This window comes from Esox lucius, chromosome 17, assembly GCF_011004845.1.
Source record: "Esox lucius isolate fEsoLuc1 chromosome 17, fEsoLuc1.pri, whole genome shotgun sequence".
In the NCBI taxonomy this organism is placed as follows: Eukaryota; Metazoa; Chordata; class Actinopteri; order Esociformes; family Esocidae; genus Esox; species Esox lucius.
This window is the reverse complement of record NC_047585.1, coordinates 22,886,038-22,900,602: the sequence shown is the minus strand read 5'-3', so window position 1 is coordinate 22,900,602 and position 14,565 is coordinate 22,886,038. Positions and strand designations below refer to the sequence as shown.

General features: G+C 38.1%; 1 protein-coding gene across 5 annotated transcripts in view; it reads left to right on the top strand.

Moving 5' to 3' along the window:
* Positions 1–13,152, top strand: part of lactbl1b (lactamase, beta-like 1b) — a 41,673-nt gene extending 28,521 nt beyond the window's left edge. For 2 of the 5 annotated variants that reach the window (XM_020055370.2, XM_034287035.1), the window contains 6 exons: positions 2,180–2,330; positions 5,334–5,440; positions 6,323–6,480; positions 9,077–9,324; positions 9,965–10,070; positions 10,281–13,152. In XM_020055370.2, coding sequence (XP_019910929.1) covers positions 2,225–2,330; positions 5,334–5,440; positions 6,323–6,480; positions 9,077–9,324; positions 9,965–10,070; positions 10,281–11,259 — 1,704 coding nt within the window. In that variant the 5' untranslated portion in view covers positions 2,180–2,224 and the 3' untranslated portion in view covers positions 11,260–13,152. Of the gene's footprint in view, positions 1–1,517; positions 2,011–2,167; positions 2,331–5,333; positions 5,441–6,322; positions 6,481–9,076; positions 9,325–9,964; positions 10,071–10,280 lie in introns of those variants that run through there. The other 3 variants (XM_034287036.1, XM_010881660.3, XM_034287034.1) reach the window with 3 other exon arrangements.
* Positions 13,153–14,565: the final 1,413 nt, after the last annotated feature.

Sequence of the window (14,565 nt, the reverse complement as noted above, 5' to 3'; positions counted from 1 at the left end):
TGAGTCAGAATATGGCGTAAACAGAATGAGAACATGGATCCATCATGCTTGTTACCACTGTGCACGCTGCTGGTGGTGGTGTAATGGTGTGGGGGATGTTTTCTTGGCACACTTTAGGCCCCTTAGTGCCAACTGGGCATGGTTTAAATGCCACAGCCTACCTGAGCATTGTTTCTGACCATGTCCATCCCTTTATGACCACCATGTACCCATCCTCTGATGGCTACTTCCAGCAGGATAATGCACCATGTCACAAAGCTCAAACATTTCAAATTGGTTTCTTGAACATGACAATGAGTTCACGTTACTGAAATGGCCCCCACAGTCACCAGATCTCAACCCAATAGAACAGAGGTGTCAAACCGGTTCCACGGAGGGCCGAGTGTCTGCAGGTTTTTGCTCTCTCCTTGTACATGATTGGTTAATTAGGTCACTGATTGGTTAGTTTCTACCCTCACCTGGTTGTGTAGGTATGAACTAGGAACCAATTTATAGGAAAAACCAAAAACCTGCAGACACTCGGCCCTTTGTGGAACCGGTTTGACACCTGTGCAATAGAGCATCTTTGGGATGTGCTGGAACGGGAGCTTCGTGCCCTGGATGTGCATCCCATTAATCTCCATCAAGTACAAGATGCTATCCTATCAATATGGGCCAACATTTCTAAAGAATGCTTTCAGCACCTTGTTGAATCAATGCCATGTAGAATTAAGGCAGTTCTGAAGGCGAAAGGGGGTCAAACACAGTATTAGTATGGTGTTCCTAATAATCCTTTAGGTGAGTGTATATATATATATATATATATTTATATATATATATATATATATATATATATATATACAGTATATATATATTTATACAGTGGGGAGAACAAGTATTTGATTAACTGCCGATTTTGCAGGTTTTCCCACTTACAAAGCATGAAAAATTCTGTAATATTTATCATAGGTACTCTTCAACTGTGAGTGGCGGAATCTAAAACAAAGATCTAGAAAATCATATTGTATGATTTTTAAGTAATTAATTTTTATTTTATCAAATACTCAAAACACTATCTTCTTAATTAAAACAGACAATATCTGTTTTGATTTCGTAATCGATTCCACATGATTTTTATTTATGCTTTTTTATATAACTCTAATGCTCCAATAATTTACTGGAGGTAAGAGCTGTATTTCATTCCATATAGTGGTTACCTCTTGCCTCAGTCAAATAATGACAGTAATTCCTAGTGCCTCCCTGTCCATCCCCAGCAGGGTTAGCTCCACGATCAGCCCATTGTCTCCTGATATCATAGGACTGAGCCACATCAAGAGATCAGTACATCATTAAACGGACACAGAACATACACTATGCATTGTTAGGATTTATCCTATGTTTAAAATGTGTGTGTTGTGTGACTGTTAGCTATGGGATATTGATAGTGAATTTATATACATTTCTTGCTAGGCTGTCTCAGTCAGTGTCGTCTGTAACCATTTTAGTCCACTGGAGCGCTCTAATTTGGTTTGCCCACGTGATTTTCCTTGTCAGCTCATGTTCCTTCTAAGGTGTCTCATGGGACTAACATCACCTCCCCCTGAAAGAGCTGAGTAGATTCCATGCTTTTGTAACGGGACTACTTGGTAGGTCCAAGCGAAGACCGAAACTGGACTGAAGTGAATTGATTTCTAGTGGATTAGAGATTAAGAGTAACCCTCACACGCAGATGGGCTTTACTGGAGTAAATCTGGGGATTATGATGTCAGAGGCCCATGGTTGATGGAGAGGAAATTGAACTGTCAGAGGAGTGCTGATGGCCTGGATTATGGCATAGCCAGTGAGGGGATGTAGAAATGGGAAGCCAGGTCTGTGGCATACCCCTGTACAGAGAAACCTTTAGTGAAGAGGACAAACTACTATTGGAAGTTGATGGTTAATGGCACCAAGGGGATTTTTTACATTCTTATTCAGTCAAAGCAGGATAGTTTTTGTATCTTCTGCCAACCTTGAAAGCATTAGTGTAGAGTGGTAAGTTGTATTGGTTGTTGTTTGATTGTTATCTAATTAATGTGTTTTATATAATTCAGCAAGTCAACTCACTAAAGTTCTAAAATGACTTATGTTATCAAACCCCTGGTTGCTGTCGATCTGTAGCGTTCAAGAAGCCTATCCTTAACCCTGACAGTGTCTGTTTCAGCCTGCCCCTGCTGCTCCTATAGAGGATCTTACCAAGACTAAGAAGATGAAGGTGAAATGGACACATCTGGGCATGGTGTTCTTCCTGTTGCTCTCACTGGTCATGACAGGATGTTTCCTTTGGCAGTACCAAATGCCAAAGTTGCTGCCTGGTAAGTCTCACTCCTTGCATTCAGGTTTGTCCATGAAAACTCCAGGACAAAATTATGTAGCAGACTCGCCGACCTGGTGTAAGTGTTGGACATTGTATTCAACGGTTACAGGCTATCATTCCTGCTAATGTAGATCCAACATTGGTGGGATGATACACACATTTAGGCCAAATGGCATGCATGTAAAATCTGGAGAAAATAGACAATGGAAAGGGTCAATAATATAGGGCAAATATCCAAAAATGTATCAAATGTAAGTGTTAACCACCAAAGACCAATCTCAGATTATATAAAAACACTCAGAAAATGTAATATCACACTGAACCAATAATTATTTGTCTTGTAAAAATCTGCTCTGTGGGACAGAGATATCGAAACTGCAATATAATGGGGTAACATATTAAAGCAGCATTATGTTGGCTGAATTTTTGTTTAAGAAAATGTCCATAATATACTGTATCTGAAATAGTGGAATGATGGTGTCTCACATTTAGTCTCCAGAAATTATCCTGAAATGAAGGATTTCTAGTAGTCATCAGAAGGCGCACTGGCTTCTGTTGTCAAATGAAAAAGCTGCCTCCTCTCTCTTTCATCGGCATCACTATGATACACAGTCATCTCACCCGGTTTATAAATATGCTAATCCACTGTCTGATGAGACGGAGGATCAGTGAAGTCAGTGCTATATATAGCACCCTGTTTATACAGTGGGGAGAACAAGTATTTGATACACTGCCGATTTTGCAGGTTTTCCCACTTACAAAGCATGTCGAAGTCTATAATTTTTCTCATAGATACTCAACTTCAACTGTGAGTGATGAAATCCAAAATAAAAATCCAGAAAATCACATTGTATGATTTTTAAGTAATTAATTTGCATTTTATTTCATGACATAAGTATTTGATACATCAGAAAAGCAGAACTTAATATTTAGTACATATTTAGTGCAATTACAGAGATCATACGTTTCCTGTAGTTCTTGACCAGGTTTGCTCGCGATACATGGCCCCATCCATCCTCCACTCAATACGGTGCAGTCGTCCTGTCCCCTTTGCAGAAAAGCATCCCCATAGAATGATTTTTCCACCTCCATGCTTCACGGTTGGGATGGTGTTCTTGGGGTTGTACACATCCTTCTTCTTCCTCCAAAAACAGCGAGTGGAGTTTAGACCAAAAAGCTCTATTTTTGTCTCATCAGACCACATGATCTTCTCCCATTCCTCCTTTGGATCATCCAGATGGTCATTGGCAAACTTCAGACGGGCCTGGACATGCGCTGGCCTGAGCAGGGGGACCTTGCGTGCGCTGCAGGATTTTAATCCATGACAGTGTAGTGTGTTACTAATGCTTTTCTTTGGGACTGTTGTCCCAGCTCTCTTCAGGTCATTGACCAGGTCCTTCTGGGCTTACCCCTCACCTTCCTCATGATCATTGATGCCCCACGAGGTGAGATCTTGCATGGAGCCCCAGACCGAAGGAGATTGACCATCATCTTGAACTTCTTCCATTTTCTAATAATTGCGCCAACAGTTGTTGCCTTCTCACCAAGCTGCTTGCCTATTGTCCTATAGCCCATCCCAGCCTTGTGCAGGTCTACAATTGCATCCCTGATGTCCTTACACAGCTCTCTGGTATTGACCATTGTGGAGAGGTTGGAGTCTGTTTGATTGAGTGTGTGGACAGGTGTGTTTTATACAGGTAACAAGTTCAAAAAGGTGCAGTTAATACAGGTAATGAATGGAGAACAAGAGGGCTTCTTAAAGAAAAACTAACAGGTCTGTGAGAGCCGGAATTCCTACTGGTTGGTAGGTGATCAAATACTTATGTCATGCAATAAAATGCAAATTAATTATTTAAAAATCATACAATGTGATTTTCTGGATTTTTGTTTTACATTCCGTCTCTAACAGTTGAAGTGTACCTATGATAAAAACTACAGACCTCTATTTGCTTTATAAGTAGGAAAACCTGCAGAATCGGCAGTGTATCAAATACTTGTTCTCCCCACTGTATATGCTAAATACCTACAGTGTAAATGTAGAATGTGTCACAGTAGTAATTTTCATAAAATAAACTTTATATGTACAATTTTTGCATCGTAATGTGAGAAATTATCCATAACATGTTGGCAGTAAAAGTGGAATAATAGAGTTTCACATTTATTTACCTAAAATTAGACATGCATACAACAGCACATCCTAAAATGCAGAATTACTATTGGTCAACAGAAGGTGCACTGGCTTCCGTTGGCAAATGGAACAGTGGCATATTCCCTCTCTTCTATCGGCTTCAACAAACGTAATTATCTCCAATCAAAAAAGTTAAAATTTTACCTGTGGTTTCAATACATAACATAGCTTTGCATTCTCTTCATGAAAATGTACATGTACAATAGGACATTTTGTACACAAAGAATCCTTTAGAAATTTGAAAAGAAATACATTGCTTTTAGGGATTATTTAACAGTTTTGACACCAATTACCACGTGGATTTAGTTACCTGGGAGAAATATGAAGCTACAAGTGCCACGAAGTGAGTCATGGCCAGTGAGATTGCAAAATCCAGTTACCTGTTTTCTTTGTGTGGTGAATGCATTGCCATGCTAAAGACAGAAACACTGTAGTACTAATGTTGTGAACAAGGAGTTGGCTTTAGATTGTGCTTTCCTCTCATCAGCTGCAGCAATTTTCTATTTTGTCCCAAAAAAAATGTGTTTAATATTTTCCCTAAGGCTGTAGTTACATTCTATAATTGAAAAGGGTGGAATGTTTACACAAATAAATGTATAAGAAACCTTAAGGTTACTTATGACCACTATCTTCTAGAGAGACATTATTTTTTTTATGTTAAAATGTTATTTTATACTGGATTTTTGCTTAATCTTTATCAAGGGTGGCATTGTTTCTGGAGGTGACTGTGTTGTACATTTTTTCCCCTATCATTACATTTGTATATTATTTAATGTACCGATGTTTTATACTGTCATACTGTCTCTATGCTAGATGAAGGCATGGGAAGCAATGCCAAATCAGAACGGATGTGCCCACGCTTCCCTGAGCCTCTTCCTTTGGAGCACCCTATCCCTACCCTAAAAGAAGCATTGGAGAAGGTAAGGCCATCCACGCTAACCAGTACAAGGGAACATGGTCATTATAGTGCCTCTAAGCAAATGCCTAGACACATTCCCCCAGGTGGGATGTACTGTAATGCAGAGAAGTACTGTGTGATTCATTGTAAAACATTTTAACCAGTTCCTGCAATCGTGTAATTCAGTATATTTCACAAAGTATATAGGAAGGCAATCCTATCTGACCCACCACATATCCGTATAAGATGCTTGTAGTCTGTTATAAATAATTTTGATATTACAGAACATTTAACAATGGTTCTGCTTGTATTTCTTTATTCAGAAAATAAAATATCACTGAGTACAGTAAAACAGGTTTCTTATCCCTTGACCAGTCTATGGAAAATGCTTGACGGCATTCCAGGCCTTGCTTTAGTGGCTTTGGCACGGTTTCCAAATGTTAATGTTTTCTTGCACAAATGCCATCAAAGTCCAGGGACAGATGTCCAAATATAAAATGACTGGTTATTTTAAGTTAGGATCAGTCACTTACAGATGATTTAAACATAATTCATGAAAATGCTAGCAATCACAATTTCAATTTAATTTGTTTATATATGTTTTTGTGCATACATTTTTATGTGTTATCAGATTATTTGAACATAGAAAACAAGTAAAATATCAGGACCCTAATTGTACCTTGACTTCATCAATTAATTTGGCATCAACATCCCACTGTGAATTTACTCACATCACAACTAACACATCACTGTGAAGTAGCCTAATTCTTACCACAGAATCTGGACCCAGTGTAAACTTTTAATGTATTGTTTACAAACTACATAATATTGAGGGAGGATCTGTAAATCAATTTGTTTCTCAGTAAATGTCAGTATGTCTGTTTTGTACTTTATATACACGCAGGTGGACACAGTGCTACGCCATAGTGTCAACCCTACAAGTCTTCCCTCTTTGTCTGCCATTGTGATTTTCAATGACACCATTCTGTGGACTGGGAACTTTGGCAAGAGGAATGGAAGTGACCCACTTTCATCTCCACCCAATGAGTACACCATCTACAGGTAAGGAGCAGCAGAAATCACAGGGATCATTGTGTCTTTTCCTAAAAATAAATAAAATCACACTCTCTGTCTGTCCATGAAAATAAAAGGGACCATTGTAAGATATCTACCAGAGTGCAGGTAATTTTTGGAAGAGAAGATAAGGAGTTAGCTGAAGATGGGGGTTTCCTCAATAGAGACTTGTAAGTACCTGTTACCTGTGAGTCCGGTGTGTATGTGGTGAGGGCCATTTGACCGGAGCCTTGAATTCATAACAATAATTGGAAACTTCATTGCCATACTCAGCTGTCAAGATGGTAATTTGGTAAGATGGTAAGATGGTAACGTGTGGGTGAAGGATGCCTCATTGCGGAACAAAACAATTCTGGATTTAAATGGGCGCTGTGTAGAATCCTGCCTCTAATGATTACAAGACTGAATTAAAAAAATAACGGCACTTATCTTCTTACCTAACCAAATGAGACCAGAATAGTATTATTGTATATAATATTATATATAATATAATGCTGCATTATTAAGCATAGTTAAGACACACATAAAGACTCACACATAAATACAGTGTTCTCCAGAATGATTTGTACCCTGGGTAAACGTATGAACTGAAACAACTGTGAAAAAAGTTGTTTTATTTCTAAATAAGCCCAAGGTTTCTGTAGGATTTGCCAGTTTTGAGAGTGATAATTAAGAAATGTTTTAATATTTATCTTTCTGTATAGATAGTGTGGATGTTTCTTCAGTGCAGCCTTATCTACAAACATCAACCAATATCTGTCCTTTCTGCATTTTCAGCAGTAAGTCCAGAGTCTAAGTCTATCTGTTGTGACAGCAAGATGCTATTGTTCAGGGATAAAATTATATTTTGGGTTATATTTTGCATTTTGTTATTGTTTCAAAGTCTGCCAATCAGAAATTAAAGCTAATGGTTTTCTAGCCAATGCTTTTATGAATTGAATCAGACATGTCATTGCTTTTATGAATTGAATCAGACATGTCATTGCTTTTATGAATTGAATCAGACATGTCAGACATGAACCAGGTGTTGGATCTGTTCTTTACTCATATTATTTTACATGGAGCCTGCCTGTCAGCAGTGAATGAAAAAAAATAATTGTGAAATAGAGAAATGCAGCTTGTTCACTAAAATGTAAACCTTTAGTGACTATGAGCATTTTGAATGCTGAAACCTCTGAAATTCACCTCTCTTCATTTTTTTTTACCTAGAATGTTTGTCAATATACATATGTAGTACATTCATTCAGTCATTCAGCTTGTACTTTGTAGGTCCCTTTAGATTAAAAAGTTTTAGCTTAGTGATTAGCTGGTTGAGGTTTAGCTCAAAGGAGAACTCTTGTATACTTTTTGAATCCTGAGAATTCTGTTTCCTTCCTGATATACTGGGTATTCTTTATTGCGGCTATATAAATTCAGGGTGGGAGGTGTCGCTATAGAAAACTGATGAAGAAGGTAAAGGTAACAGCTACATGAACACTTTGAGAAGTGTGTGGTATGTTGTGTTTGAGCCTAAATTCATCTGGAAATTGTTTGGCCGATTTAAATTAAAGGAGAATTGTCAACAAGCCGGCAGTGACCTTTTCAAACGTAATTTCCCTGAGGTTTGTGGAGATGGCCTAAACATAAAATAATTTGGTTCTTGGATCAAGCTTCCCATTCAAAGGTCAAGTGCAGTGCTCTTGTCAGCAACGCACCTTTGATTCCCTACTGAGATATTAATGTACTGTATGCCTTTACTATATATAGCATGGGCTATTTAGTCATTTAGTAGGTACAGACAAAACCTTCATCATATTAAGTTAGAAAATTCTATTAAAAAGGGACTATATTGATGAAAAGATTTAGAAGCCAATCTCTCGCAAATCTAAACACACTGATGATTTATGTGCCATTATAATAGGCTATTTATAATGTTGCATTTGTAGGCCTTTATTAATTAAACTTCTGGCTACACAAATGTAAACAATAGAGCTACAATAAAATGTAAGAAATAAGTCAAGAAAAAGCTTCTCCATTTGCCTAGCTATTTTGGGTTTGCAGGCCTGCTAAACCATGAATCAATCCGTTGGATTTTTTTGCTTGCATATTTTGCATTCTGCCTCTGTGGCATTCTTTTTTGTAAAACTTTTTCTATAGCAACCAAGTAAAAATGGTCTTCATCCCCTCAAACACACTCTGAGCATTAATGAATTATCATGCCAATAGAAAAGCACAGAAGGTAACAGAAAGACATATTTGCACTTTTCCTAAATTAAACAGTTTCATTTTACACGTGCCACGTGAATCATTCATTATAATTTACCATTTTCTCCAAATGTTCTACCATGGAAAGGGGTGAGTTTAGGGGAATGAATGGTTCCCAACTTTACCCCTTAGAGTGCTAACAGAGTTTTATGGTGTTGTTGGTGTTGATGAATGTCTGTAATATGAGGCATAGACACTGCAACCTTGCAACCTTGAGTGTAAAAAGGATGAAGTTGTTAAAATACATTATTTATTGATTGAACGGAATGTTGTACAACTAATGTTGTAGTCTTGAATGATTAGTAGTAGTACATACCTGTAACTGATTCATGCCCTACAGGATTGCTAGTCTTTCCAAGATCTTCCCAACTCTGATGCTGTACAGACTGTGGGAAGATGGTAAAATAGCCTCTCTGGATGACCCACTAGAGAAATATGTGGATAACTTCACCATTAAAAACCCTCTGGGCAAGTCACGAGACTCTCAGCTCAAGTATGTGACAGACGGTCTGATTTTCCTGGACAGCGGAGAAGTTCAGATCCGATCCTCATCTGTAACCTTGCGCAGGATGGCCAGCCAGCTCTCAGGTGAGACACTGATCTCCAATCTTAGCTGGAATTTAATCCCAGGTCATGGCAACCGATTACATAATAAAGTGTCTATATTCACCAGTATTTTGACACTGAAAAATTAAAATTTGTTTAAATAAAATGCAATTTCTTTTGATAGGCCAATGATTTTGAAATGTTGGAACAAGGCCATTATTTTTTCTAAATGAAAGTGCAATGTCACATTTTATCATATCTGTAGAAGTACTGTATGGTACTTAATATTTTAACATTTAGCTGATTTTCATGCAAAACAAAATGTATGCCATGTGACTGAGCGGAATGGGATGTCTAAGTGTATGAGCGTGTTCCCCTGGTACTCCCACTTCAATTGTTGTATGCCACGCGTTTGTGTATTTTCTTTTATATTTATAAATGTCTTAGCGACTTCTGTCTCCTTATGGCACACCACCACCTCAAAAAGACCGCAAATAACGCATTCTGGTAATGCATTTACTGTAATAGCTTATATCACCTGGTTCACAAGATTCTGCTGAACACAGTAAAAAAATTGTTACTAGCAACTAGCAAAAACACAAAGGGAATCAGTCAACACATAATGACATGACCAAATTCAAAATTCAGTGATCGACGGATTTTTTTGTTTTGTCAACTGCAGGTCTACCAAGAAGACTTAGAGCCACAAACTTACTTTGGAAGGGTAAAACACAGGCTGCAGTGAATCTGTTGCAAGACGATGTTCTCGTTGCAGACCCTGGCACCAAGTAAGACCTTAGTAATTCTAATTGTTTAATTACATTAGAGCATTATACATTTAAACTGTGTGTATTTCCTCAGTCAGTATCTGCTGTGTGTAATAGAACTTACTGCTATCCTCATATGGATAAGTAATGTTCTAAACCCTGTTGGCTGTATTAACCCTGCATTCTGCTCTAGCGTTATTGCCTCCCACTATACTGCCCTGTGTTTTGCAGATGCCACTACAGTAATCTAGCCTTCTCCTTACTAGCCCACGTCATGGCTGAGAAGGTGGTGGGTCTGGACTACCAGCGATGGATCAATGATAACATCCTGGACCGGCTGGGAATGGAAGATACAGGTTTTGATATCACACAAGGGATTCAGAGCCAAATGGCTGTGGGTGTCTACTCCAGTGGCCAGCCGGCCCCGCTTTATGACCTGGGCTGGTACCGTCCCTCAGGCCAGATGTTCTCCACCGCTGCTGACCTGGCCAAACTAGCTATGATGCTGCTAGGGGCGTACCATCGGAAGCTCCTGGAGCCCGACACCCTGAAAATCATGCTGACCCCTCTCTTCCGCTGTGATAAGGATTACTTTGCCAACCGCACCGGAACGCCTTGGGAGGTAAACGAGCAGCTCGGCTATGAGCTGGTGCGTAAAGACGGAGACCTAGATGGCTACTCAGCCACCTTCTCACTGGTCCCCAGGCTTAAGCTGGGTCTTGTGGTCCTGATGGCTGGAACCAGACCTCAGAACCAGGACGTGGTGGCCAAGGCTTACAGCCATATCATACCTGCCATGGAGAAAGCATTCCGGGAGGCCAAAAAGATCCTCATTCCTCCCCCTAATCCAGACCCTTATATAGGCTTCTTTACCTATGGAAACATCACCTTCTATGAAATCAAAGCTGGACCAGACGGGGTTCTGATCATGCAGCAGTTTGGACCTCAGATTGAGGACCTGATCCCAGAGAGATATCGGACGATAAAACTGAACTATCTGGTGGACAGAGTGTTCAGGGTGGTGTTTGAGAAGGAGTATCCTTGTGTTCTGCGGGTCAGCACAGCCTCTGTATCACTTGAAGCCCAAGACGGGCAGCTCTTTAACTTTTACATGTTTGACAAGCGGGGTATGTCCCCAGGTTTCGATGCACCCGGACTGAATACGTATAACGTGGTCCGAATATCCAGTAGGCCAACTTTCTCTAACTGACTGAACGCATACATGGGAAAGGATGTGCAGTATTGAGGTCCTGTTTGGGTATTTAGGTTATATTCATTTATGGAATTGAAAACTGAAATGATACATTCCTGGAGGGCAGTGACCCGTAGTATGATGAATTGCAAAAAAAGGTGCACATCGTTGATAAACCTTTTGAAGGGATAATTGATGTCATATTTTGTATAGAACGTTTTCTTTCATTTCAATAATGCATTGTAATGGCATTGTTAATATTAATACTTTTTTACAGCTGGAAACCTGTTCTTAAATCAGATGACACTGGAAACATTTAACAGCAGTAATCTTCCCAGTGTTTGTTATGCTTTTCTTAGGATTTTTCTGTCCTTGCCTTGCATTTATGGGTTAGAGTGGGACGTTTTTGGTGTAATTGCAAATTAAAGCTCTCTTCCATTTAGAGTGTTGTGTATACAGTGTATCTCATATATTTTATTCACATAGAATGTCACTAAGACATTTTCTAAATGAATCATGATTTCTTACATGAAATATTGACAGATTTTTATGTTCTTTGATTATTAGCATCCATCCATTTCACATTTTAGTCATTTAGCAGACACTCTAATCCAGAGCAATTTAGAGGAGTGCTTTAAGTGCCTTGCTCAAAATTGCATTGGCTCTTCTACAGACAGGGGCTCATTTGTTGATGTTAAAAATCTGACTCTGAAAATGTTTGAAGATAAGACAAAATGCTTTCACAAAGGGATTGCTGTTGTATTCTCAACTTCATTAAATTTAATTATGAAATATAAAATGGAAAATCTGTTAAAGTACCAGACTACTGATGCATCTTTACACTGATGCAACATTGGACAATCAAAACTCAGAAACATGTCTCAGAAACAGAGTTGCTTTTTCGTTGTGAATCTTGTTTAGGGCAGATCTGGACCGAAGGCAGAAATTCTGTGAATGGTTGATTGTATGTCAGCAAATGTAAGTTCATGTGTAAAATGCTTAAAAAAGTGCTTAAGATGCACAGCGATAGGGATGAAGTACAGCTTGTCAGCTTTAATTTAAGGGTATTTTCATTCATACTGGCAGAAAAACTGAAATAACAACACATGGACCAAATGTATTTGGACAATTGGCTTCCCAGCGGTTTGTTATTAAACAAGTTTATAAAAGGTCTGAATGCTCATGTTCATGAGATATTTCAGTTTTTCATTTTCAATAAATTGGCAGTATTGTGTGTAGATTGATGGCAAAAAAAATAAGATGTAATAGTAATGGAATTTTCAACGGCCCACTCAGTGTAGCCTTTCAACAACAGATTAAACATCTCAGTAAATCATTAATCATCTCTAGGCAACATAAACAGTGATTTATCTTCATAATTACAAGATTCCATAAACAGTGATAATATTTTAGTTGGCCTAGTGGATTTACTTCTATAAACTAATACGATAAGAAGCTTTAGACTTTGTCGACACTCCGGTATCCCTTTATTATCTTTCTTCCCAGAATGGCAAGCCCCCCACTCCAAGGCACATTTCATCAAGTGCTGAAGTTAAGTAAGAACCCAGAAGGCCCCGAGAGGGGGTGCAACGACACAAATTCATACATATATTCTCTTCTTTCCTGCTTCAATAAATCTAATCTCTAAACATTTCTTAGACAGACACTAAAGAAACTTGCTTACAATTTTAGTTGTTTAGCTGGTGCTCTTATATTCTGTTCATTTGACTTAATCTTGTGATAACACCTGACTAAGGGCAGATCTTATCTGTTTAGTGTTGTCTTCTGTGCTAAAAAAGATTCTACTTGTGGAACCAGTGGTGAAAACTGGATGTGATTAAATGTGTAAAGAATTTATGGTGAAAATGTCCTTGATAAACATGATATTAAAACAACAGTTTAAAAGCCCTACTGCAGTTATCTGTATAGCTTTGTCAAGAAAAATGTCAGTGGCTCACATCGAAAGAATGTCAGTGATGTGAATGTTTAGCTGATATTCTTATCTGGAGAAATAATCAATTGGTCCATTACAATGAGTATACAGTGGATATAAAAAGTACCCAACAAGACTGAGTGATGTAATAAAATCAAAAGGTGCTTCAACAAAGTATTAGTTTTAAATAGTTTAAACCTGCAACCACGTTATTGTGAGTTTTATATTTTGTATTTTTCCCCTCAAAGATTGAATTAAATTGTTCACATTATAGGTCACATTAAAAGTGGAAAAGGTTCTGACATGATTTATCTTTGTCTCATTCTTTTACATCACAAAAACCTGGCATTTTAACTGGGGTATGTAGACTTTTTATATCCACTGTACATTATCGAGTTTCATTGAAATTTTGTTTACATTGGTATGAGAAACAAACTTTATCTCCATAGATTCCATCTGGATTATTCCAAGAAAATCAACCACTGGACAGGTCCAAGTCCTACTATTTCTTAATGTCACTCAGTAAAGCAAGGCCCAGGCTTCTACTGATGAGCCCCAGTAGAGGGTTCAATCAAATACATTTTATAAAGACCTTTTCACATCATCTGTGGTCACAATGCACTTGACATTTGGGCCATTAAGCAGATGTTGTTACTTAATCTAGAGTGCATACGCTTTCATAGTTTCTGCAGATACTTGCTCCCTGTGGGGATCAAACCCACAGTTATGGTTTTGTAAACCATGCTCTATATATTTTGTGCAATGCATACATAACCACTGATGGTTTCCGTATGTCAAATTAATTCACAGCAATAAACAAAGTAATTAAAAATATTTACTTGTGTGAAATATTTGGGAATATATGTGGAAAATCTCACGTTACAGCTTTAAAGCAATTGGTAGTTAACCTTGTAAATATTGACAACAATATCAGAGATCCCATCCGCAGTTGACGTGGAGAACCACCAACTTCTCTTTATTGGCTGTCCAATGACATACTGCAGGCCTGTTAAAAAGAGATGATTTGTTCACTTTACAGCCCAGACATGACGATAGCCTGCTCACCTGACCATTGGATGTGATAAGTGATAAGGCTGCATACGCAAAAGGTCTGACACCTTAAAACCTTGCAGTATATCATGAATCATGAAGTATCTACTTATTTTGTCATTGTAAATTTTTTTTAGGTTGTATTATTTTTTAAAAGGTGTTAAAGCACTGATTATTTTAAGGTATTATGAATTATTATCATGAGTTTTTTATGAGTATTTGGTTCAGTATTTTACATGGGGCACAAATTAGCCACATGATCAGGGTCTCCAAAGCTACTAGTAATTGGGTCATGAGTATGTTTAAGGATCTGTATACAATACCATTCATTGTTGGGTGAA